Source organism: Desarmillaria tabescens, assembly GCF_030435595.1.
Source record: "Desarmillaria tabescens strain CCBAS 213 chromosome Unknown EV420scaffold_12, whole genome shotgun sequence".
NCBI lineage: Eukaryota > Fungi > Basidiomycota > Agaricomycetes > Agaricales > Physalacriaceae > Desarmillaria > Desarmillaria tabescens.
Window position 1 is genome coordinate 33,168 of NW_026848311.1, and position 23,196 is coordinate 56,363.

Genomic DNA, 23,196 nt, shown 5'->3' on the forward strand with positions numbered 1-23,196 from the left:
GCATAAACAATACACCAACAACTATTGCCAGAATTATAAGGAAAGGACGGCTCACTAGCAGGATGTTAGTTCTTATCTTATTCCCCCAAAACCACCTGCAAAACCGAGAAAGCGGCAGTTTCCCCTCGGAGAACGCCTTTTGTAATGGCGGCAGTAGGGAAACCGCCGACTCCTCGGCTCAGACGGAACCGATGCTTAGTCAGCACATAGTTTTGGCTTGGCGCTGCGCCACCACTGTCCCAAGCGACCATGACGGTTTGCCCGCGGCCTGTGACTACTTCCAGTTCCTTCAAAGTCTTCGAGCGTGAATGCGTTGTCATCTTGCTCAATTTTTTCTAGACCTGTCCTCCGAGCCCGCGACAGGCCACGTTACTAAAAGTTGGACTTGCCCCAAGCAGGCAGTACGCACATCGGTCGGCGAGTTATCATTCTCGTACGGAACTCTTATAACAAATTGAATTTATTTTTGTGTCAAGCACTTCTACCAACGACTAGATTCTGAGTGAAGGATCACTCTGCCATGGAGTTTTGCTGAGAAATCGAAAGTCTTGCCGAACATGGTGGCCTTTCCCCCTACCGCCGAACTGTAATGATTCTATGTACTCTTCCGCCCCCTGAGCTCCAGAGAATGGACTACGCTTGCATATGACTGTGCTGGAAAGAATCAACTTTGCTACTCTATGATATTACATCCAAGCCCGCGCCAAGAGTCTTTACTCTCCTCAAACGTCAAACAAAACAGTCCAACTTGAACTATTCTTAAATCATCTTTAAGAAATTCTGCGGCCCATGATAACGCACAATTCTCCTCCTCTTTCACTGCCTTCAGCAAAGCCCAGACATACGCTGCATACTTGCCCACCTCCTGAGACTCGTTGAGCACACGGTCGTACCACAATTGTAACATATCGACAAGCAGTGTGGATCGTGGTACCAAAGGAAGACCCTCCTTTATTTCGTACGATATCCATTCCTGAGCCATGACGAAATGGACTTTGCTCAACTTCCATTTCCGCGCCCCTCGACCGCGTCCACGAATTCTATAAAAGAGGACCTGGGATTTCGTATCTGATCCTGGGACTTTTACCCTTCCGGTGTAGAACAGGGAATGCTTCGATAAAAGACGCTCGATGACTTTGATGTCGTCGTGAGAGAATACGGTGATTTCAGTTGACTAGAGCAAGGTTTTCAACATCTCTGAATGGAAAAAGCAAGGTGCAGAACTCACATCGGGCAACGGTAATTCCGCATCATTAGCCTGAAGATAGGATGCCACCATGCCAGAGACGGCGCAATGATAACCAGCATCGGATAGCATCTTCATCGTCATGGTCGCGGCCTCGAATACTATATCATCCCTTGGATTATGTTCTTCTTGCTGGATCTGTACCGGCGCTGTATCAACGATTGGCTTCTCTTCCTCAGGTGTCACAAATCCCAGATTAGCAAAAACACCCTTCAAATCTTCATGCACAGCACAAACACCCTTCACCAACTCATCGAGCCGATTCCTTTCCTCCCCATCCAAAAACGCCTTCCGAAGATCCACATTTGCCTTTGAAAGATCCTTCAGCACAGGGACGATCTGCTCGTACGTTCGTTCCGGGAGCCCGTAGTCAGCCAAGATCGCGTTCCGCAAGCGTGGCTGCGTTAAGTGGGAGAAGAGGGTGATCCCGGGGTTGTAGATAGGTATTCTATCTTTCGTTGAGCCGTACGCCAATGTCGGATTAAGACCGAGGCTTTCAGGGGATGGGGCCTGCTCGATGAGGATTTTGCAGGTCCGCTGGGAGTTATCATCGGTGTAATTGAACGTGTTGTTGTTTCGTTTCACGACTCCGAGTTTTTGGAACAGGTCGTCTAGCGTCATTCCGTTGCTGGGGTCGACGTAGAACCAAATGTCAGTCTACGAGAGTGGCAAATAACATGTTAGCATGAAATTAAGGTTGTATAAGGACAAGGCTTCTTACCATTGGTATCACAGGAGCACCGAGGATAAACCAAGATACGTCCTTTGGACCTGAAAGATAGCATGAACATCCTGACTCTTGTATACGCTCCGAGATATTTCGAACAGCAGACAGGATGAACTTCAATAGCTTCAAGTCCCCCTTCTTCAACTGCCACTCCACACTCTGCTTGTTCTGTTTCCCAGGTCCTTGTGGATAGCGCACAGCGACAGGAAATTCAATGAGACTGGCTATCTCGTCGTTCGTCATAGTGGCAAGTAAGCGTTGAGAAAGTCGAGGTGCGAGGGATGAGTCAATGTAAGAAAGCAGGTAGCTTCGAAATTTTAAATACGTGAGGGGAGAACAAAGACAAATGGTCCCGGGCCGGTAGTCAGATCTGGGTGGCATGGAGCTCTGACCAGGGCTATTCTTGGAGGGTTACCTTCGCGAAGGCAATTCCTGATCTTAGTGAGGCATGTGATTTTCAACAAGTTTTAAGTCCTTGAAGTCCTCGCAAACAGTCTGATATGACTTTCGAAGCGACACAACCTTTCCAGCATGCATCACACTAACTTTGGAGCAAATATCCCTTACCTCGGTGAGCACTTTTCATTATATCGAGAAAATGTATAAAAACACGAAGAGCAAGGTTTTGGAAAAATTCTCGAAAATTGGGCAACAGCGGCACGTCAGTCAGGTGATAATGCATGTGTTGAGGTACGTATGCACTAGGGTTGCGCACGAAACCCTAGGTTTTGATACACCAGGGTTTCACGTTTATTCCCGGTAACTTACCCCCCCTCACCGGAGGGGTTTTCGTCGAGGTAACTTACCTCTCATGTGACAGGTAGTTGAGCGGGACAATTCAGTACTATTATATACATATTTCAATATAGATTGTATATTTACATATGGGTGGTCTTTACAACTGAATCACCCATCTTTATATCAAGAAAACGTAAAACAAAACACGAAGACAAGGGTTTTGGAAAAATTCAACAATCGCGGCGCGTCAGTCATGTGATACTGCACGTGATAGGGTAAGTAACGGTACCATAGCAAAACTACCCCCTTGGGGTGTGGTCAGTAACAAAACAGCTAATTAGCCACCCTGGAGTTTTCACGCGCAACACTAGTATGAACTATTGCAACTTTATGCATTATTCCAAGGCATAAAACGATATCTCACATTAAAACCGACACCAGCAGGATTTGAACCTGCGCACTCAGAGAGTAATAGATTTCTAATCTATCGCCTTAACCACTTGGCTATAGTGCCCCACAAAGGGCTCGGTTTGTATTCACCAGGTACAGCAATTATTTTTCCACTCGAATGACAACCTTCCCAACATGCTTCTGAGTCTCCAAATACGCATACGCATCGACAGCCTCCTTGAACGCGAACACTTTGTCAACCACCGGACGCGTCGACTCGGGACGGGCACATAAGAGGCGGACTATCGCCTCCTGCCTACATATCATTTCCGAAGGTCAGGATACCCAAGTATATAATTGAAGGGACGATAATTCCGCTCACTGTACAACAGACCCTCCAAGAATCCCCCGCAGGGTGATACCCTTGGTGATACACATCCCAATGACGTTCGCTACCGCAGGCCCTCCGGTGTTGTGCGACATGAATCCAATCAGATGGACGTACCCCGCGTAACGTACGGCCGATATCGATTTCAATAGAGTTCCCGGTCCCCCAACCTGCGGCACATTGAATTCAGGAAGTGATAATTAAACGCAAGGACCGTGTCATACGTACCTCCAAAACATGATCAACGCCTCTCCCACCTGTCAGCCTCAGGACTTCCTTGTCCCAGTCCGGCATGGTGCTGTAGTTGATCGTGTGGGTGGCACCGAGGTTCTTAGCGATTTCTAGCTTGGTGTCGGAGGAAGATGTTACTATGACTGTTGCACCGGAGGCGACGGCGAATTGCAATCCGAAGCTACGTGTGTGAAGTTACATTTATGATGAATGGGGAGGGGAGAGGGAGAACGTACATGGATATGCCGCCAGTTCCAAGGATGAGGACCGTATCGCCTGCTTTGACTGGCCTCGGACCCATGAGCGCGTTATACGCCGTTACAGCAGCACAAGGAATCGTCGACGCCTCTTCATAAGACAAATGTTCCGCTATCCCAACCAAGCACTGAAAAAGAATAAATTTCAATGAGAACCAGAAAATAAACGCCAATATAAATCTTCACATGATCCGGGAAAGCCCTGTACTCAGTCAACACCCCATGCTGCTGGCCACCAAGCATCATGCGCATCGTATCTGCATCAACGTCCCCATCCAAGAAATCCGTTGTCGGACTAGCGCAGACTCTATCACCCACCTTCCAGCGCTTCACGTCTGCGCCAACGGCGACCACCTCCCCAGCCATATCTGAGCACGGGACAAGCTCGTCTTTCAAGTCGGGTGTAGGGTACCGGTCCATGGCTACCATCAGATCGCGGTACTGCAGAGACACGGCGTGGATTTTCACAAGGACTTCCGTGGTCTTGGGGTGGGGAAGGGGTACGGTGCGCAAGACGAGGTTGGTGTATGACCCTCGGGTCGGGAGATAGTATGATCGTGTAGTTGCTGGGATCTTAGCTGACATCGTAGGGGTCTCCGGTAGAATTGATAGGTACTAGATGAACAACACAGTCCATATTTATAAAGCAGGGCCATGATTGTGATGAAAGCTGACGAAGCGCAGAACTTCGTAGTGATCGGATGAATAACCAAGTCTGTTGCGAGACAGATTCCTGGACTGGTAGAATCATAATAAATGTTTACGAAACGGAGATACAAAAGGGGAAGGAGAATGCTAGTTAAGGAAGGAGATACCGAGACTAAGCCGCGGCAAGAGTCCCAAAAGGAACACGCGTCCTGGCAAAGGCAAAAGCGATGCGTAAGCCTGGGATCCGATGACGCGTAATCCCCGGAAACGGCGGAAAGCCTAGAATCATAGCTAGATACTGTATAATTTCGATCACATCGAATGTCACACGTCCTGAGCCCGCATCCGTATTCGTAAAAGAAGGGTATGTCACAGGTCACAAGGGCCTCATTCGGATAGGTTCCGGGGTTCCAGACCCCAAAAAAACCCTAAATTGAGCTATAAATCATGTAAATAGCGTAAAATTCTCCAAAGGCGCTTCTTGCGCGGTTCTCAAAGGATCCTGATCCTTTTACGGTCGAAGATCTGCCCAAAAAATCAACGTTTGTTCGGGTTCCTATTCGTACTTTTTACGAATGTCACAGTCCCAAATCCCCCATTCGTTCATTCGGCAAGGTCCAGGACCGTCACAGGTCACAAGCCATTCGCTCTGATCGAAATTATACAGTACTCATGTGATGCAGGTATGGTCCTATGGAGCTCGACTGTTACCAACAGTTTATTTTTAGAACGCAAATATTCGAACTCCAGGCGTGGACATTCGATGATTGAAGGTATTTGTCTCTTTAGGCCGAATAGCTCTGTAGGTAAGAGTCAGGAAATAGCATAATATCGGTCGTGGATGTACCACCTCATGCGAGGCAGCAAAATAAAAATTATTCACACTCTGGGTCTTAAAGCTCAAAGACGGTTCTGGAAAATGCAACAAGAATGTGCCAAAGGCACAGTACTCAGAACGTGAAGCATGGTTCTCCGAAAACAACAGGATGCGGAGAGTGTAACCGTGGAAGAGACGACCAGTAACCAGCATGCAGCGGCAAAGCTCGAAGGCCCAAAATACCGAGGCGGCACCTCAGACCTCAGTGACGAAACAGAAAGGCGACGACATGCTCATTTTTCACCTGTTGGAAGCAGCACAGCCATTCTTTATCCATGTACAAACGACATTTTCGCATTCCATAACGCCACGATAAGAAATGAAAGAGATGCGACGCGACCAAAGGCCGGAGACGACGACAGAAAAAGTTATCGGAGACAGTATTACCGTAACATTTACACCGAACAGGTCCCTACATGCCGGCCAATTCTACTCGTTGCGCTTGCAATAAGCAGCAGTGATCTCAAACTATCGCTACCAAGTCCTTGTGTATCTCCAATTATCATACGTCGACCTCGGCATGCGCTTAACCAACGGAATGTTCGTATCAATAACCCTGAACGTTTCATCTGGAATCATCTCCTCCTTTACCATCTCCTCCAACAGATCCCTCAACCACACCCTACACCCGTTCCTCGTCGAGCGTCTATCAAACACCACATCCTTCGCCAACTGTAGTATCCTATCCCTCTCCTCCCGGCAGAACTCCCCCAAGAAGAAAGGCGTGTCTGGGTCTTGCATCGGTCGATGGAGACGTGCTAAGACTTGAAGCTGTAGTCTCCTGGGATCCCAACAAGTTCGATGACTTGTACGACGCGAGAACCATTGAGAGTGCCGTTGTCCCAGTACATAAGGACATGGCGCTCGACGCCGTTGAACGAGGATCCTGCAGCTTCGACAAAGACCTCCTTATCGGATTCATCATCTGGCCGGACACCATGCACGTTTGGTGTGATGTTCCGAGTGACTCCCATGAGCACGAGTATATGTGAGTACGAATTTATTTAGATGGTGGTGGTTTGAGATAAGTTTGTCGGTGATTGCCGGTGTTGTACTTGGACGAAGAAAATACCCAGTGTCGCCTTTTAGAACTTCGAAGTATATAAACACAGAATAACCCACTCGGAGCGTGTTGGATTTATAACAATGCTAGGATGAAAGTTTCCAGATTCAGATTTGACGCGACAAAAAACATCATACCGCCCTAACAATCAGCAAGATAACTCGTCAAAGCATCATACTCATCCTGATCAACACTAAGCCCATAATAATGTTTCACAGTAACCCAAGCCCTGACATAAGTGCACACGTAACTCTCCAGAGGGACCATCCATTCCGCAGGGTCTATAAAACCAATCAAAACTATCCTCAGGACTATTTTGGCTGTTTTACCTTTATCACCTTTAGCCTCGTTGAGGTTATCAGTCACCGCTACGAGCTGAGGACGCGTCACGTCATTGGCAAAGGCCTCTCGCTGGGCGGCAGTCCAGGACCTCGCGCCGGACATCCATGCCTGTGAATTTGTATTTGTCATGGCAACGGTATCAGATACGATGACGTACCTCTTTCAATGGAACGAGGTGGTCCTGATGATATTCCGAATGTAATTCACATATGCGTGCTGAGAATTGAATCACTCACGATATCAAGATCACTAGGCAGCGTCGTCGCAACACCATCGTATGGTGATACCCATCTTCCCGAAGTTGCAGAACAGTCGGAGGCTTGTACGATGCTGCTCAAGGTTCAATCACTTTCATACATTCTGACGGCGTATACACATACGAGATCGCATCACGAGCCAGAACAGCTGGGAGGAGTAGCGTCTGTCAATGATATCACTGGCAGAGTGAGAAAGACAATGGGTACTCACTCTCCCTGGTATCGCATTTCCCTGAGACTAATCATGAATGAGATAAAATGGTACCTACTTGTCTGTGACAGACTCGACTCACTGATAATCCAAGTGTGGAAATAATCCCGTTCGTATGCCGGAGAGTTGCTCTCAGCCTCGATGGTCACTATACAGCTATCATCAATCCAGCCGCAGGTGCAAAGGAAAACATCCAAACTTACATGCTTTTAGGTACGTTCTAGCTGTCGAGGCGCTTACGGGTGTAGGCAAGTCGCGTTTCAAGTTGATAGGCGTAGCTGAAGCGAGGCTAAGGCAGAGAACGAGGAGAGGTGCGAAGGGAAGCATGTCTCGCTATTGACTCTGCCAAGAGCAGTTGTCCTAATAAATTGAGGATCACCGCACATGCGTTGTCGAAGCTTCTTAGCATGCTCTGCATATACATATCGTTATCTCCACGTGGTAACCGAGTGTCAATTTGTATAGGATACGAGGAGCACGAGAAAGTGCTGTACCACATGAGCGGCGCCACGCGTTGGAGAGATTCACACATGTGGTGAGTCGTCTGGTTCACATGCCAATAGCACTCGTACATGAGAAGTCAATAGAGACAGTCAAAATTACACTTTAGGAGAGCAAGCGATGGGCATATATTCCCTTCTGAAGTGAGCACTGAGAAATAGAGAAGAACAGCGATGATGTCGTCTCGAGTGATATCAATAAGGTAGAGAGAGACGAACAGGGTCGCTATGCCGTGCTTCCACTGAGATACGGTGATCGAGCCGATACGGTAGGAGAAAGACCCGACTGGCGTACTCAGCCCAAGGTGCAGCACTAGTCCAGTAGCAAATCAGACACGACGATTACTGGTGGTTGGAAAATACACAAGATGCGATTCGAGGAATCATATTAGCGGAAAATTTGAAGTATGGCTTTTTTTAGGGTTATCTGGGTTGTAAGAACGGCGGGAGAACGCGCAGGAGCCGTGGAAGCAGACAAGCTGGTGGCAGGAAGCAAGGACTCGAGCGAAACCTGCCCTAAAGCTCACGTGCTAGCGACACGTCCCACTTGATCGATTTTCAAATTTGTTTTCGACCCGCCATTCCATATTTTTGAGGCGATAACACCTGACCGACTGTGTCCACCAGGTGACCCAGAATTGAGTAGTATAGTACGCATACTGTGATTACGATAAAAACCAACTGTGCCCTATGGATTCTGTAGTCCGTTTGGTTCCACAGTACCGCCAACCTGAACAAGTAACAGGTTTAGGTATGAACTTCGGACCACCAACGCGTCCTTCTCACAGATTTAACGGTACCGACGCGGCCGTTACCCGTAATTCTAAACAAGGACAATGAAAGGATCATAACTGCCGTTTCAACTTACAAGAAGGCAATGCGGTTATGCAGACGAGACGGTACGTACTCGCTCTCGTAGTTCTCTTTACAACTACTAACTAGTATGACAAGATGTTAGGTTGCATAGAAGGAAGTCAATTATATAGGCCTGCTACTGCACCAGCTCTTTCCCTACAGACACAACCAGAAAATTAGGTATTAGCAGCAAATCCGTATCGGGCCGAATGCACAAAGGTACCAAGTGCCGCCTAGCATTCATAAACACAAAAAAAAATTGCTTATTCAAACCAGAAAACTTCGTGAACATTGTTCTTCCGATGCCGTACTAAACCTTTTAAAAGCTCTACGACTTATCCAATAATGGACACTTCGCCAACCAAACAACAAACTAGCATTGTGCCCTCAAAACATCAGTAGTGGCATCATGCCAGCCTTTAAAGCTGCCACCCTTCACCTTCTCATCGATCACCCCCACCATGTCTATCCCCCCCTTCATCTTCAGTCTGCTATATGCATTTCACTACGGCAATGATCTTGGAAGCGAGCCTCATAGGCAACGTCTTCCCACTTTGTCCTCACTCTAAATGTGACTGACCTCATTACTCCCACTCCCCAGATTCACGTCCCCGCCAAGCGACTTCGACCCCACCACCTCCGTCCTTTCCTCATCACAGAACAGCACTATATCCTATCGGTACATTCACGATACCAAGCTCCTCGTCATCTACAAGACCATGTACGAGTACGCGAAGGACCCCACTGAGATTCGGATCTGGCAGCTCCAGCACGACGAATGGGCAGATTGCCATGAGGAAGAGGAGGGGGAGGTGTCGGTTCGCTGTCTGGGGTGCTCGGAGCTCGTGGTGTTCGACGTGTGGGAGGCGCATCGGGATGGATGTTCGGGGATTGAGGATAAGATGGTGCGAGCGGTGATGGCGGATATGGTGAATGAGGAAGAGGAAGAAGAGGAACGGAGACGGTGCTGGACGATCAGGTCGCTTCGTGGGTCTCCTGTCGCTGAGAACGCGGACGCAGATGTTGAGATTCAGGATGATGAGGTGCTTCAGAGTAAGAGGAGGAGCTTGGGGATGCGGTTGTGTTCGGCCCTTGTACGTTGACATTTTCTTTTCGTGTTTTTAGTCGTGACACTAACGGGAAACGTGATAGCATTTCATCGGGAATAAGCATTCGAAGGAATGAGCGGATGAACATGTCGGTGAGCTTGCGGACTTATGAATTAAAAAAATGTTGTATTATTTTGATATGTGGCATGTACTTGTATGAATTATATGTAGCTCTATCAGTGTATAAAGTACAGTTCTTCTGGTTTCTTGGGAATCTCAAGGTCTTCCGGCCCATGAACTGTCTGTTCCAACGTCGAAGCGGCTCTCGTAGATTACCGTCTCAGTCCAGAAGAAGGACAGTAATATAGAAATTATACGCTTTAGAGTGGATTAGAGCCTGGCCATCGCATGCCCTCTATCATCTATCAGTAGTAATATCGCGTCCGCTGCATGAGAAGATCAGGAAGCGCTCTAGGGGTGAAGGGATGACGGACTTACCAAAGTCCTTTGGTTTATCCTGGGGTATCTGCATCGACGCGTAAGAAAGTGTATAACGAGACAAAGAGAATTCTCAGTACTCACAAAATGGCTAGTGCCGGGTATCGTCATGCTCTTCGTATTTACCGATCGTAGCTCTATCATCTTCTGCGTGAGGTACGGGCCGATTATTCTAAAACCTTCATCAGCAAACAGCCCCATTGCGAGAAGATAAACGAAACACGACGTACCCTCCGCTCTCAGGCAGGACCCAGTTCAGCTGTATCCCCGCGTCTAATTGGTGCAAACGGCTGTACACCATGGAAGGTGTGATCGGGTCCGCATACAGAATCGTCTCGTTGATCGACGAAGTCTTAAGATGGACCTGGGAGTCGACCTCACTCTCTCGCAGACCGTGATCTATCAGCCTGTCAAACGCTGCAGGATCCCAGCTTTGGTACGGTCTGTATTGTCGCAGACATTCTTCAGCGATGGTCCTGGAGAGAAGCCTCAATTTATGGATGGAGAGGAGGAGAAAACGGGCTCCATACCAATTCATCCACGTTGATTGTCGGAGTAAGGATCCTTTCATGAATGAAGTCATCAATTTCTTTCCGGCACCACTGTCGAAATGGCGAGGAGGGACGATTATTGGGTCTATGAGGATTAAGGAATGGAAGAGTTTGGGGTATTGTAGCGCTGCGAGTGCACTGGAATGGGTAAGGTTGAGACTTCGAAGCATAGCAGAAAGGTTCTCACGAGACGCAACCTCCATACGAATGTCCCACCAAGACGATCTTTCTCGACGAGAAACCGTTCCAAACGCGACTAGCTGTCTCTGTCTCGTCTATTCGTATTGAAGAGAGGTCGTCCGGCAAAGGGCTCCGGCTGACCCTGGACGGGAGATAATGTTTGACAAATTCGACGAGATCTCGCGTATCGTCTTCCCAGTTATCTGATATTACAGATAAGTCCGAATCGTGATTCGCACGAACACATAAGACTCACAGGCCCCACTTAGTTTCCCGGCGTTCAACACCCCGCTATCACCCTGGAAGACGCTTTCCCACATCCACACCTCATCAACAAGCTCTGGCGAAGCAGCGATCAGATGTTGAACTGCGGGTTCATACGTCTACACCGCGTTAACTACCCCAAGGTTCAAAAACATTGGCGTTAGGACGCACCTCTTTCGGTATCCCATTTCCAGGAACGAACACAAACGTCAATCCCTGCCCGACGCGATTGCTGACGTATCTGTTGACGCAATTCCAGAGGCGATGCGTGTTTGGCGTTCCGAATTTGAGAATCTCGCGTCGACCTGTTATTATCGTCTCTACCGCCCGTGAGGCTCTTGCTCTATCCACAAAAATAGGTTGGTCGATGTGCGGTGTGAGGCGGGGGCTGGGGGCGGGGATGATATGTGAAGAGAGCGTGTGTTTGCCGTGCCTCTCTATTCGGGAAGTGGGGAGATCAGTTGGTGTTGACGACAACATGGGGGGAGGGGGAAGAATGATTTACCTCAAGAAGGTTGGAAGGCGAATCATAAGTACTTCATAGAGGCTGTGAAGATGCGTGACTCGGAGCGGTTTTTGTTGTTTTTTCTTGAATTGATGTTTGAGTCAAGCCAGGGTCCTATTTGCGGCTTATACGGGGCCGGCATTTTGCGGAATTAAGTAAATGATTGGCTGATCCGACGGGTTTGCTTGCCGGCCTGGAAGACAGACAGAATGATGTGGATGGATCGTGTTGGAAGTCGCTCTGTGAAAGGGATTGCGTGCGCACCGATTGGATAGTTGGAGGGAAAGCAAATCTGGATTTCGGATTCCTGGACGGTGCCGCCCTTCGCTCCGTGGTACGAAAAACATGAGTCATTGCGGCAGCTATTAGTATTTATCAGGCCGTCGACGTCGCATCATCATTAAGACTCAGAGCTGTGCTAAGCCATATGCAGTCCAGGTAATCGCAGCCCTTTCTTGATACTTGTCGTTGTCGCGTCTTGGTTATAATCAGATCAGTCATCAATGTATCTATCTAATATCTAACACATACTGAATGCTTTCTTCCTTATTCACGGGCGTATATTGAATGAGCATGGCCTGATTTGGGGTCAACAGAGGATCAGATCCAACAAGACCAAGTAGAGTGATTACCGCACCAACTTCTTCTCATCGATATCACAACACCGGACGCACACATCACATCATTTGTTTAAGGAGGGTCAATAAATACCTGTGTTTCAGATGATGAAGTGGTCTAGAAGTCTTTGTGGACATGCTCCACGGTCCACGGATCACTTCGTCTTAGTATTGCCTTGTATTTTGTATGTGAGGCATAGAGTAAGTCCGCCCGAGACTCTTGGAAGAAGCTGCATTGTATATGGAAAGGAAACATGGTGTGAGAGAATGTGAGCTATCTTAGAAAGAAACGAGGCGCACAATTCTGGCAGAGGTAAAAGAATCGGAGTTGGATCGGCACGGAGACGAGTCAAGGAACGGCAATTTAAAATGTCGCCGAAGTTCGCAGCTGAAAGCGGTGATTTCCGATTAAGGTAAAACGCTCTGCATTTTACCACCAACCTGATTTTCAAACTCGACGTTTCTGGCTGGCTATAGGTCGGTTTCGTTTTTTCTTGCGGAGGTTTGAGGTTATTTACGCATTATACAGGACCTGAAGCCTACGCGGAGTGAAGAGAATATTTGGAAAGCTGCCGACAGCAGCGCTGCGGGCGGAATGAGAACTCCGAGTGATTATATCGGTGGTTGCAAATCAGCGACTCCCACTGTCCAGAGCCTTGCCACGTTCCCCTACACGCGAAGCTCGGGTCCGTCATTCGAGTAATCTCACTCAATCTCATGATCGATATCGATATTTTATCTCCGTGCAGATGGATCTAAACGAGAAGCTTTGTGATATCATAGCGTCGCACCGTTTTCGGGAAAACTGCACTAGAATTCGTTGCAGCAGTTTCAATCTCGAAAAAGCTCTTCTTGAAACATAGGAAAGGCAATAACTCCTAGTGCCAGTGGACGAACTAGCAGTATAATCCGATGGTATCGCCAGAGGATTTACTTATAAACGGCTTCCTTACCACCATCGTCGTCGCGCTTGTACACAATGGAAAGTGGCTCGTCTATGGATGTGATATCAATTGTCGCTCTTGCGCTGGAGGGTGTCCTGTATGGTACGTAGCTTTCTGCTAGCCAGTGGTATCTAGGCTTATTGTTAATCAGGTCTTTCGCTCTTGATGTTCTTAGCCACGGTATACGTTCTGATTAAACGACGATGCCGGGATGTCGAGAGCAGGGGCATTAACGCGAAAATGATGGTCACAGCCTGTGCCTTCTGCGCATTAAGTACAGCAGTACGTTCGGCACTTTCATGGAGACCTCGTCAATCTTAACTTTATGCAGCATATGATAATCGACGTACATCATGTACTCTCTGGCTTCGTATACAAGGATGACTTGTTTGAAGGAGGTCCAGCGGCATATTTCTCAGATGTCAGCGAAGCGGGGTTCCTTCTCAAGATCTCAATTTACTCGGTGCAGACCGCTCTAGCTGATGCGATAGTGGTAATGTAATTCTGTTCTCCTTTTTCATGTCGTCTCTGACTCGAGTTAATAAGATATATCGTTGTTATATTGTCTGGGGATCACTCTGGGCTATTCTCGTTCCCAGTATAGGCTGGAGTTCATTCGTAGGTCAGTCGCGACTGATTGATCAATATAGAGATGATGTTAACGTGGTGACCCTCTACAGCATGTGCAGTCGGAACTGTGTATAATTGCTCTCTTAGCCACCAACAAGGCGTATTTGGACATGAGATCGAGCATTGGATGCAAGTTTTCTTCGTGTCGACTTTAGCTACAAATATTGCTGCGACGGGTGAGTAAACGCCTGTCGTTCCGAACCTCTAGCCATGATGAATCTGCTAGGTCTACTCGGCTATCGCATTTGGTCAATTGACCGACATATCGTCTCTCAGAGGCATGGAAGAGGCATCCTTATGCCCTCGCTATTGATCATCATCGATGCCGGTATATTATATTCTGCATCTCTAATTGCCGCTATAGGGTGCTACGCCGCAGAGACTAACGGTCTTTTCATTGTCCTGGACTTGGTAAGGCTGATTCTTTCACTGTTCACTTTTCTTTGACTCCAGGCTTTCAGATATCACCGATCATCAGCGTTGCTTTCTATATGATTATAATCCGCATTGGCATGGCGGCTGCTGGCCAGGTGAGCGCGAACAAGGTCACACGTCGTAGTACTGGCGTTCAGCGTTCTCCGTCTCCCTGGCGTAAAGACGACATCGCGATGAAGCCACTGCAAGTACGCATCACGCAGTTTCACGAGAGCCATATCGATAACGGTGAAGGAGATGTAAAAGATTTAGAGACAGAGTATCCCTATTCGGAATCTGACTGGACTACTATACCCGTCTAGATTCCGGTTGGTTAATGGCTTTTATTCTTATCCGTATATACTACTGAATTTCTGAAACTAAGTCCGAAATACCTTCAAACCTAGGCTTGATGTCAACGTTAAACGGCAATGGATGGACATTGGCTGTTTGGGTGAATGCCATGGTATCTATTGGGCCGGACTTGCTTATGTTGAACGCCCAGAGGATCATAGCAGCCGTGAGGAACAAGGATCTACGCGAGAAATTTAGTCAAGACCATAACAAGCTGAAGAGACCGAGCAATACCTTTCGGCGACGTGAGAACCTGGGCAAACGCGACGGCCAAAACCAAAGGTGAATGGTTTGTTATCAGTGTTGAGAGACGAGTCCGAATCTCGGATCCAGCGCTGGGGAATGAATTCGTTCGGAGAGGGATAGACCTCTGGGTCTCGCGAGATGCACCTTTGGGGGTGTAAAGGCCAGCTACAAGAGGGCAGGGATAAATGTGACGTACCAGTGATTACCGATGACAGCCGCTCCCGCTGGGATCACGTATCCTTGCTGGGGAGTTCCGTAATGTAGTACGGAGAAACGAGCGAGTTGGTGAAACGCACCCAGTAAATATCTTTGGTTGCCTTGTGGGCGAATCCTAGTAGTGAAAAAATAATTAAAAGGGAAGCATAATCGCATTTGACTACGTGGTCGTACCTGAAATGCTTACGGGTCGCCTAGACACGTAAGTTCAGCTTCCGAGTCAGGCACTTTACATATAGTGACTGACCATCTCGTACACTCCAAGACGAATGCTGAGACGCACGGCAAGAGTTCTTGATCTCCGAATGTCGGAGCTATAAATCATCGCGTTCAGTAAGCATAAAGAAAGTGATTCCGTAAACATGTACAGCGTTGCTGTCCCACTACCCTGTCAATCTCCTCCTGCGCCCATTTCTGCGCATCCGGGAAGGAAGCACAGGCCATGATCATAAAACTGATGGCGGCTGCTGTCTACATGGGATATCAGAAACAATAGGCGTATTATGAACTTGGAAAAGGACTCAACCGTATCCGAGCCTGCACCAAACATCGATCCGGCAGAGTACGCAACCTCATCATCGCTCAACCCGTAGGTTTTCTGATTCTGGAGGAGGTGCTTTGCGAAACTCGGGGGGAGTTCCTCATCCTGGCATGATCATAATGTCAGTCGTGAACGCGGCTCGGGGAATCTGGCGTACCTGGATCATCTTTCCTTTAACGTTCCCGAGTTGTTCCCGGAAGAGCGTGAGTTCCTCTTCGTGGTGGCGCTTGAGATGGGAGAGGTAGCTTGGCACATAAGCGAGGATAGGGAAGGTGTCGACAAGGTAGGTCCCAGGACGGACGGCTGCACCCAGACGGAATAAGCAGTTGTTGACTTGTTGGACTTCGGGATCGGTGTAGCTTGTTGGCGTGGTTTTGCCGTAGGTAAGTGTCATGATGACGCTCGCAGAATATCTGACATACGATGAGTTAAGTTTGTTTAAGGGGGTAATGCAGCCACCTCTTTGCGTGCATTTGATGCTGAGATGGGTCACGGAGTATGTCTGCGATAAGGTTCTTGGCGTGGCGCGATTGCATGTCTTCGTATGTCGCTGCCACTTTTGGCTGTAGTTGAGCGTGCAGAGCCCTGAACGTGGACATCAGTTAGATACAAGAAGAGGGGAAGTGGCTTACTTGCGAAGTCTTTTCAGTCTTTGCCCTGCAGGAGTTAGTAGGACGCGCATCCCCCCAGATAGCGTGTCTCCGGCTGCGATACTCCGGGGCCGATCAACCAACGACGCGCCTTCTTTTTCCATTATGTCGCAGGCAGCCTGGGGGAGATAGTCACGACGGAAACAGCACAATAATTAGTCAAGATGAATACCTGATACCTTCCAATGATTACAGTCGTTTGACCTCCTTGCTTCAGTGAGAACACAGGGCCATAATCCTGTGTCCATTCTTCGAACTGGAGAAAGGCACTGAGAGTATGTGATGCTGAGCATTGTGTGCCACTGAATGGAATGAGGGCTCACTCAGTGGGTGGAATACTGTTTCCGACAAAAGGTCTTCCTGGCGGACCCGGAGGTAAAGGCAAGTGACGTCTGTTCTTCGACTTCCAGTAGTAGAACGTCGCCGCCAAAGCAATTACAGAACAAAGCCAGATAGTGGGGGAGTCCATGTCGTTTGTGAAGATCGGCTGAAGGTGCTTAAAAGACCTGGAGAATTCCACGGTCTGACGTACGCTGTTCCCTCGTGATATGTCAGGTCAATGGTCCCATGACAGTTTTGATGGGAAGCGCGAACTCGAAGAAGCATTGAAGTTACCCGGCGATGTTAGCTATTATTTGCAGATAAGCGTGTCTTCGTCAGATTTGAATCGCTTACCCGTCGTGCCAGGGTAGCATGAGAGGAAGTGGCAGAAAATGAGATCCTTTCTTCATTGTAGTCTCCTAGCGCATAGTAGTTGTAAGTGGTTTATCAGGAGCAAGGTAAATTGAGCGTCCGCTTCCGTCGCAAACGAACCATTGCGATTCTTTCGTGGGTTCAATATGATTGGTGAAGAATTGAGCATAAGCACTATTACGGCCTGAGTCGGAATTGAAGTCCGGAGGCAAATCCTATTTATTCACAAAGCCAAGAAAAGAACCCGGAGCGAAAAATCTGGCGTCGAGTACAGCATCTGTCGGAAAGTAGGAGCCTGAAGGAAGTTGTAATGTTCCGCTGGAAATGTATTTCGTGGAAAGACGGTGCAGGGAACTTGTTGGCATCCTCAATGGGTTTTCCTAATGAACAAACTTGAAGGCCCCTCAAGAGGCAGGGAGCCAACACCGCTCTCAATGCGAGAGGATATAACACTTTTCGCGAGAGGCGAAAAAAAAACCTCGTTCGATGGCCCCGTTAGTCAAGACAACCTTTCGGCTATGAAGTTGTCCGAGTTGTAGAAGAGTAAGAGAGGAGCGTGGCTGTGTCTTCCCGAAACGGAAGTTGATTGCAAATCCTCTGACCTTCGCATTCTTGGACTCGAACGACGACCTTCTTTTCATTCTTGCTGAAATCCCTGAAGCTACGACTTCCACAAATCTTCTATTTTCAGCAGTGGCTCTCCTTCATACGCTTTCGTCATCCTGGATTGGTCTAACGGTAGTCGCTGAGGTGATTTGCAGTACAGTACGTACGAACTTGCTTTCCTATGTTCCTAGTTCTGTTTTTTTACCTTGTCATCAGGTATATTGCACCAGAATTAAATAGGGCTTTTGACTACACTCCTACGCTAATATGCAGTCAAGCTGGTCGTCCAGGCGTTTTGAAATGTAGAGTTTCTACTACGAATCTGCGATATTTGCTCCCGTTCATAGCTGGTTTTCTTCTGTTTTTTACGGGAGCTGGAAAATAACCCCGGATAATGTCTAGGCCTCCTCAGATGCGTTTTGTCATAATCGCAATGATGTCATCATTTCTAGACGATTATAAACACTGTGGATTACTCATCTACCCTGCCATTCAACCCTCCTTTGTTACTAACCCCCACAATGGTGACTCAGATACCAACCACTGCACGGTCGTACTACTTCCCATCTCTTGGATCCTACAGGAATCTCACCTTGCAGACTACTCCCCTTCCGCCTCTCAAGTCTACATATGTTCTCGTCAAAGTCCATGCTGTATCGCTCCAGTATCGCGATCTGATGATCGCCTTCAACAAATATCCTCGAGGTGGTATACCAGAGAACCTTGTTCCCTGCTCAGATATGGCTGGGGAAGTGGTTGCCCTTGGCTCCGACGTGACGCGCTGGAAGGTTGGCGACCGAGTCTGCGCCAACTTTTCGACGGACCACTTGGATGGAGATGTCACAGCTGAGAGTATCAGTACAGCACTTGGTGGAGGTCAACATGGGGTGCTGACCGAGTATAGGTCTTTGCCAGATTATGTGAGCTCCATGTTTTTGTTTCGTTTGCCGTCCTCATGCGGTGTATCAGTCTCTAGTCAGAATCCCAGAACATATGTCCTACGAAGAAGCGTCAACATTACCTTGTGCTGCACTTACGGCGTATAATGCACTTCTGGGCCCCAAGCCAGTGAAAGCAGGCGATACCGTCCTTGTTCTTGGAACAGGCGGAGTGTCCATGTATGTCTCCTTCATTTTCGCGGCATGTTTCTTATCATTCCTTTATATAGCTTTGGTTTACAATTTGCTATCGCTTCTGGCGCCAATGTGATCGTGACATCTTCTTCTGACGCCAAGCTGGAAATCACAAAGAAACTTGGTGCCACCCATACTATCAACTACAACACGACGCCAGACTGGGACAAGGAAGTTCTGAGACTCACCGATGGGAGAGGCGTCGACCACGTTTTGGAGGTTTGTTCCCACTCAAATTACATTTCGCTGGTATTGATGCAACCCGCAGGTTGGTGGTCCAGGAACCTTTGAGAAATCAATAGCGTCCGTGCGTTACGCAGGATGCATCCATGTCATTGGATTTTTGGCACAGAACTCGGATGCCCTTACCAGTATTATCGGGCCTTGTATCGGGAAGGCTATCATCATTCGTGGAATTCTGATCGGTTCTGTCGCACAGTGAGTTGTTTTTACGTCTTTTCCCCTGGCTGCAAATGATAAAACATTTATAGATTCGAGTCGATGAATCGGCTCCTTCGTGCTCGCCCCGAGTTGACGCGTCCTGTCATTGACAAGGTGTTCTCATTTGAGGAGGCGGTGGATGCGTATGCATATTTGGAGAGCCAGATCTTGAGCAGTGGACCGGGGTGTACGTGAAGGGAAGGCACGGTTGCGAGAGGGAAAAAGATTCTATAAGATATGTATGAGTATCAAGTATATATCTCAGCGTGAAGACGTTGGTTGAACGCTGTACTGTACCTATAAGATATGTATGAATATCAAGTATATCTATAGGTACGATTAGCAATAGTATAATAGAAATATAATGAGTATACACGTACATCTCAGCGTGAAGACGTTGGTTGAACGCTGAGATGCCGCGATGAAAGAAATAGACTAATCAGGTATGTACCGGTAATCTAAATATAGTCCGTGGCTTGCGGTTAACGCTCGCCATGCTCAACACCAGAAGCATGTTGGGAAGATAGTCATTCGTGTTAGTCCAGCTTCGAAGTGACGAATAGATCTCCAGAAGGGGTACAAAGATTCGTTTCCGTATTGACCTAGCGCTTGTATTAGAGAGAAATAAAAGCTTTCAGAGAAACAGAACATGCTAGCTTTGCAGATGTGTTATTGGGGTCCTGATTCATCATGGCTCAAGAGTGTGATTCCGACCGCTTATCCGTCAAGACAAGTTTTCGGGTATGGCGTCGTAGAGCTCGAAGTTCAAGTAGCTTGAAGACTGATGCAGGTGCTACTTAGTCACTAGGGGATCTTTTGATGTGGCTGTGCAACCCCGGAATAGAAGTCGATTGCAAATTCTTTGGCCTTTTCGACTCTTGGACTCGTACCACCACCTTCTTTGCCCTGTGTAGCAATTCCTATTGATATTTCTTCGACCTGCGCTCTTTTTCTTCCCAGCGATGGTGCAGAAATTCGTACCTTCAAAAAGGTCGTCATCCTGGGACCTGGGCGATTTGCAGTACAGTATGAAGCCTTATTGCCGTTGCCCCTCCCATCCTTAACCTTTCATCTGATCCACAGAAGTAGTATTACGAGGAACTCCCGGTTTTCGCCACTGTTACAGATTCGTAGGAAACGCATCTTGAATGTAGGATTCGTGGTACGCCTGCGACATCGTTCCCATTCGTAGCTGGCTTTCTGATTCTTTCTCAGGTGCTGGAAATAGTTTTCCTTCTTCAGCTTCGCTTTCTCACCATCGCGCCCCATGATGTCATCTTTTCCAGACCGGTATAAAAGCATCGAGTGGATTACTCATCGAGGTTGTTACCAATCCTCACGATGGCTGCCCCAGTACCGACCACAGCCCGCTCGTATTACTTCCCCAAGCTTGGGTCTTACAAGAATCTTACCTTGCAGACTACGCCTATTCCGGTTCTCAAGTCTACATACGTTCTCGTGAAAGTCCATGCTGTATCGCTCCAGTATCGCGACCTGATGATCGCCTCGAATAGGTATCATGGTGGCATACCAGAGAACCTTGTACCGTGTTCCGACATGGCTGGAGAGGTGGTCGCTGTCGGTTCAGACGTAACCCGTTGGGAGGTTGGTGATCGGGTTTGTGCCAACTTCGCGACCGAACACTTGGATGGAGAAGTCAATGCCGAGACTAGCAAGTCGGCGCTTGGTGGAGGACAGCATGGGGTGCTGACGGATTATAAGGCTTTCCCGGATTATGTGAGTCGTACGGCTGGTGTTTTAAGATGCCTTTCTCATGCAGTGAATCAGTGTCTTGTCAAAATCCCGGAACACTTATCTTTTGAAGAAGCGTCGACTTTGCCTTGTGCTGCGCTTACTGCGTATAATGCACTTTTGGGTCCCAAGCCAGTCAAAGCAGGTGATACCGTTCTCGTACTCGGAACTGGCGGTGTTTCTACGTACGTTTACTTCATTTTCTGTGGGTATGCTTCTTATTATATGATACAGCTTTGGTTTGCAATTCGCTGTCGCCTCTGGTGCCAATGTAATCGCGACGTCTTCTACTGACGCCAAGCTGGACATTGCGAAGAAACTCGGTGCTACATACACCATTAATTATAATGCGACGCCTGACTGGGACAAGGAGGTGCTGAAGCTCACCGGTGGAAGGGGAGTTGATCATATTTTGGAGGTAAATCCTCTTACGTTTTTTGATGCAATCAGTTATTGACATGTTCTTCAGGTTGGTGGACCGGGGACGTTTGAGAAATCGATGGCAGCTGTGCGTTACACAGGATGTATCCACATTATTGGAGCCGTAGCGCAGCCTACGACTCCGTTGACGAGTGTCGTTGGGCCATGTATCGGGAAGGCTATTATCCTTCGTGGAATTCGAGTTGGGTCTGTTGCACAGTGAGTTACTTCCGTCTCCTTCCTCGTCGATAACCGACAATTCATTGGCAGATTCGAGTCGATGAACAGATTGCTTCGTGCTCGGCCCGAGCCGACGCGTCCAGTCATTGATAGGGTATTTACATTTGAGGAGGCGGTGGATGCATATGCGTATTTGGAGAGCCAGAAGCATGTTGGAAAGGTTGTTATTCGGGTGGTTTAGTTCACAGTTGAGGCTTTGAAGTTCGTTTTCGCTTTGTACAGATGTAATTTTTTTAGGATTGAATGGTATTATTTTGCTCATCGGTATCCTGTAACAATTTCGTCAACGATTACAATGCGCAAGTATGATTTTCCTTTGGTATAGATTCGCTACTCCAGCTCAAGTCTAGAGATCATTGAATCGTTCTGTGCTCTACAAAGTTCATATCATCTGACACGCGTCTGGACGCCGGGTACACTTATTCTTCCAATTTGGTTACGCAAAATCTGCGTTTTTGTTTCGTTTCTTGCCCTTTCGTCGATTTGACATCTACTAGTACATCTTTATTATATATTTATCAGTCCCAAAACTCCTTCAATACCCTGTGACGTACTTGGCTGGCAACTAGGTTACTTAGGGCGTCACAGGCGAGAGTGGTCTGTCGGTACGAGCCTGGACATCCTTCGTCGGGATCCTGACCAGCTATATATGTATCTAAGTACCAGGGCCTACAAAGAAGTGATAAGCGTATTTCACAAAAATAACGAAAAGACGGGGTGTAAAGGCACCAATGCAATTAAGGTGAAACGACATCTTGTACGGGCATCCGTGTCCGTGTAAGACTGGTAGGGGCACTTTCCTATACATTCCTACATTCCGTAGCAGGACAGCACGGTGTGAGTGCGAGGTGGAAGCACGCTTGGGAGTCGCAGGAGAACCGGTACACAAACAGCTCGGATACGCTCCTTGATGGAGATCTAGGGCATCCTGATCTTCAGCGAACGGATCACGAATGTACAGGGAAAGTATATCTACTGATTTTCGTCCGTGCCTTTACAAAAGGGACCATCACCTCCAAGTTCGAGGCAAGCAGTATGGCAAGAGGCGGCTACTAAAATCGTACGATAGCCCTGTGTTCTAGATAATGTCTACCCTCAGGCAAGTACCAGGAATCAAGACAAAAATGCGGTATCGCGAACATAAGTCTCGCCTGTTGAGAGAAACCAGTTCAAGCGTATGCCAGTACGGAAATGAAATCGTTACCTTTGTACGTATGTAGATGCTGTACCATCAGATTCAAGGGACGGGGATTTTGACTGCGAGACCGTTCATCGCATGAGATCATCCTATGATGAACTAATGAGCGTCATTTGTTCGGCTCCGCTGAGCGAAATGAACAACCCGTGCGGAAACATATAACCCGAGGCCTCTGTATTACGTCCGTTCACCTCTCGAAAGTATTTTAAAGAATACCTGGACTGACATGAAAATTATTTCAGCTCATCGTAGATGAATTTTGATCGTTTCGCAGACACTTTCACTTTAAACTTTTAAGATAGGCAGGGAGAAGGGAGAAGGAGA

The 23,196-nt window shown here is 47.8% G+C and overlaps 9 protein-coding genes and 1 non-coding gene across 10 annotated transcripts; 4 read left to right on the forward strand and 6 right to left on the reverse strand.

Moving 5' to 3' along the window:
• Window positions 1–216: 216 nt before the first annotated feature.
• On the reverse strand, window positions 217–2,216 carry EV420DRAFT_1746712 (uncharacterized protein; the record flags this gene model as incomplete). The annotated part of the gene is made up of 4 exons (XM_060480170.1): window positions 217–649; window positions 802–1,174; window positions 1,229–1,903; window positions 1,968–2,216. The coding sequence occupies 4 exons, from the start codon at window positions 2,214–2,216 to the stop codon at window positions 492–494; spliced, it is 1,455 nt and encodes a 484-aa protein (XP_060332427.1). The 3' UTR covers window positions 217–491.
• A 666-nt stretch (window positions 2,217–2,882) lies between these two features.
• Window positions 2,883–4,714, reverse strand: EV420DRAFT_208505 (uncharacterized protein). The gene is made up of 5 exons (XM_060481209.1): window positions 4,164–4,714; window positions 3,957–4,105; window positions 3,718–3,901; window positions 3,484–3,659; window positions 2,883–3,417 (listed from the first exon to the last, which is right to left on the reverse strand). The coding sequence occupies exons 1-5, from the start codon at window positions 4,560–4,562 to the stop codon at window positions 3,264–3,266; spliced, it is 1,062 nt and encodes a 353-aa protein (XP_060332428.1). The 5' UTR covers window positions 4,563–4,714; the 3' UTR covers window positions 2,883–3,263.
• EV420DRAFT_t130 lies at window positions 3,144–3,225 on the reverse strand. The gene has a single exon. It is a non-coding gene; the product is annotated as a tRNA-Ser (tRNA).
• A 1,992-nt stretch (window positions 4,715–6,706) lies between the features above and the next one.
• On the reverse strand, window positions 6,707–7,702 carry EV420DRAFT_1619809 (uncharacterized protein; the record flags this gene model as incomplete). The annotated part of the gene is made up of 8 exons (XM_060475517.1): window positions 6,707–6,846; window positions 6,895–7,015; window positions 7,065–7,088; window positions 7,144–7,237; window positions 7,288–7,312; window positions 7,376–7,402; window positions 7,458–7,523; window positions 7,579–7,702. 8 exons carry the CDS (start codon window positions 7,700–7,702, stop codon window positions 6,707–6,709), a joined length of 621 nt encoding a protein of 206 aa, XP_060332429.1.
• A 1,451-nt stretch (window positions 7,703–9,153) lies between these two features.
• EV420DRAFT_1746715 (uncharacterized protein) lies at window positions 9,154–9,915 on the forward strand (the record flags this gene model as incomplete). Its single annotated transcript, XM_060480171.1, has 3 exons — window positions 9,154–9,286; window positions 9,332–9,824; window positions 9,883–9,915. Exons 1-3 carry the CDS (start codon window positions 9,192–9,194, stop codon window positions 9,913–9,915), a joined length of 621 nt encoding a protein of 206 aa, XP_060332430.1. The 5' UTR covers window positions 9,154–9,191.
• A 254-nt stretch (window positions 9,916–10,169) lies between these two features.
• EV420DRAFT_1478177 (uncharacterized protein) lies at window positions 10,170–11,752 on the reverse strand (the record flags this gene model as incomplete). The annotated part of the gene is made up of 8 exons (XM_060469459.1): window positions 10,170–10,225; window positions 10,278–10,305; window positions 10,362–10,449; window positions 10,508–10,753; window positions 10,808–11,103; window positions 11,150–11,211; window positions 11,265–11,391; window positions 11,444–11,752. The coding sequence occupies 8 exons, from the start codon at window positions 11,750–11,752 to the stop codon at window positions 10,170–10,172; spliced, it is 1,212 nt and encodes a 403-aa protein (XP_060332431.1).
• A 1,395-nt stretch (window positions 11,753–13,147) lies between these two features.
• Window positions 13,148–14,835, forward strand: EV420DRAFT_208694 (uncharacterized protein). The gene is made up of 7 exons (XM_060481210.1): window positions 13,148–13,440; window positions 13,490–13,620; window positions 13,670–13,831; window positions 13,885–13,960; window positions 14,019–14,144; window positions 14,195–14,379; window positions 14,430–14,835. The coding sequence occupies exons 1-7, from the start codon at window positions 13,374–13,376 to the stop codon at window positions 14,703–14,705; spliced, it is 1,023 nt and encodes a 340-aa protein (XP_060332432.1). The 5' UTR covers window positions 13,148–13,373; the 3' UTR covers window positions 14,706–14,835.
• Window positions 14,746–17,120, reverse strand: EV420DRAFT_1619810 (cytochrome P450; the record flags this gene model as incomplete). Its single annotated transcript, XM_060475518.1, has 13 exons — window positions 14,746–14,917; window positions 14,971–15,126; window positions 15,179–15,225; window positions 15,279–15,313; window positions 15,373–15,392; window positions 15,446–15,512; window positions 15,567–15,669; window positions 15,725–15,844; window positions 15,897–16,254; window positions 16,372–16,508; window positions 16,562–16,658; window positions 16,713–16,781; window positions 17,065–17,120. 13 exons carry the CDS (start codon window positions 17,118–17,120, stop codon window positions 14,746–14,748), a joined length of 1,437 nt encoding a protein of 478 aa, XP_060332433.1.
• A 1,089-nt stretch (window positions 17,121–18,209) lies between these two features.
• EV420DRAFT_1640941 (alcohol dehydrogenase superfamily protein) lies at window positions 18,210–19,457 on the forward strand (the record flags this gene model as incomplete). The annotated part of the gene is made up of 5 exons (XM_060477165.1): window positions 18,210–18,608; window positions 18,658–18,806; window positions 18,857–19,040; window positions 19,090–19,259; window positions 19,313–19,457. The coding sequence occupies 5 exons, from the start codon at window positions 18,210–18,212 to the stop codon at window positions 19,455–19,457; spliced, it is 1,047 nt and encodes a 348-aa protein (XP_060332434.1).
• Window positions 19,458–20,138: 681 nt separating this feature from the next.
• EV420DRAFT_1532066 (uncharacterized protein) lies at window positions 20,139–21,945 on the forward strand. The gene is made up of 7 exons (XM_060472708.1): window positions 20,139–20,288; window positions 20,346–20,424; window positions 20,478–20,999; window positions 21,051–21,199; window positions 21,249–21,432; window positions 21,484–21,653; window positions 21,705–21,945. The coding sequence occupies exons 3-7, from the start codon at window positions 20,604–20,606 to the stop codon at window positions 21,853–21,855; spliced, it is 1,050 nt and encodes a 349-aa protein (XP_060332435.1). The 5' UTR covers window positions 20,139–20,288; window positions 20,346–20,424; window positions 20,478–20,603; the 3' UTR covers window positions 21,856–21,945.
• Window positions 21,946–23,196: the final 1,251 nt, after the last annotated feature.

Bases quoted from the DNA above. Each gene is read 5' to 3' on its own strand.
- EV420DRAFT_208694 (XM_060481210.1), top strand. From the start codon at position 13,374: ATGGAAAGTGGCTCGTCTATGGATGTGATATCAATTGTCGCTCTTGCG. The intron at 13,621-13,669 runs GTACGTTCGGCA...AACTTTATGCAG, and splicing joins TCTGCGCATTAAGTACAGCA to CATATGATAATCGACGTACA. The intron at 14,145-14,194 runs GTGAGTAAACGC...TGAATCTGCTAG, and splicing joins TACAAATATTGCTGCGACGG to GTCTACTCGGCTATCGCATT.
- EV420DRAFT_1532066 (XM_060472708.1), top strand. From the start codon at position 20,604: ATGGCTGCCCCAGTACCGACCACAGCCCGCTCGTATTACTTCCCCAAG. The intron at 21,000-21,050 runs GTGAGTCGTACG...GCAGTGAATCAG, and splicing joins ATAAGGCTTTCCCGGATTAT to TGTCTTGTCAAAATCCCGGA. The intron at 21,654-21,704 runs GTGAGTTACTTC...ATTCATTGGCAG, and splicing joins CGAGTTGGGTCTGTTGCACA to ATTCGAGTCGATGAACAGAT.
- EV420DRAFT_208505 (XM_060481209.1), bottom strand. From the start codon at position 4,562: ATGTCAGCTAAGATCCCAGCAACTACACGATCATACTATCTCCCGACC. The intron at 3,660-3,717 runs GTACGTATGACA...AATGTGCCGCAG, and splicing joins GCGTTGATCATGTTTTGGAG to GTTGGGGGACCGGGAACTCT. The intron at 3,418-3,483 runs GTGAGCGGAATT...AATGATATGTAG, and splicing joins CTTGGAGGGTCTGTTGTACA to GCAGGAGGCGATAGTCCGCC.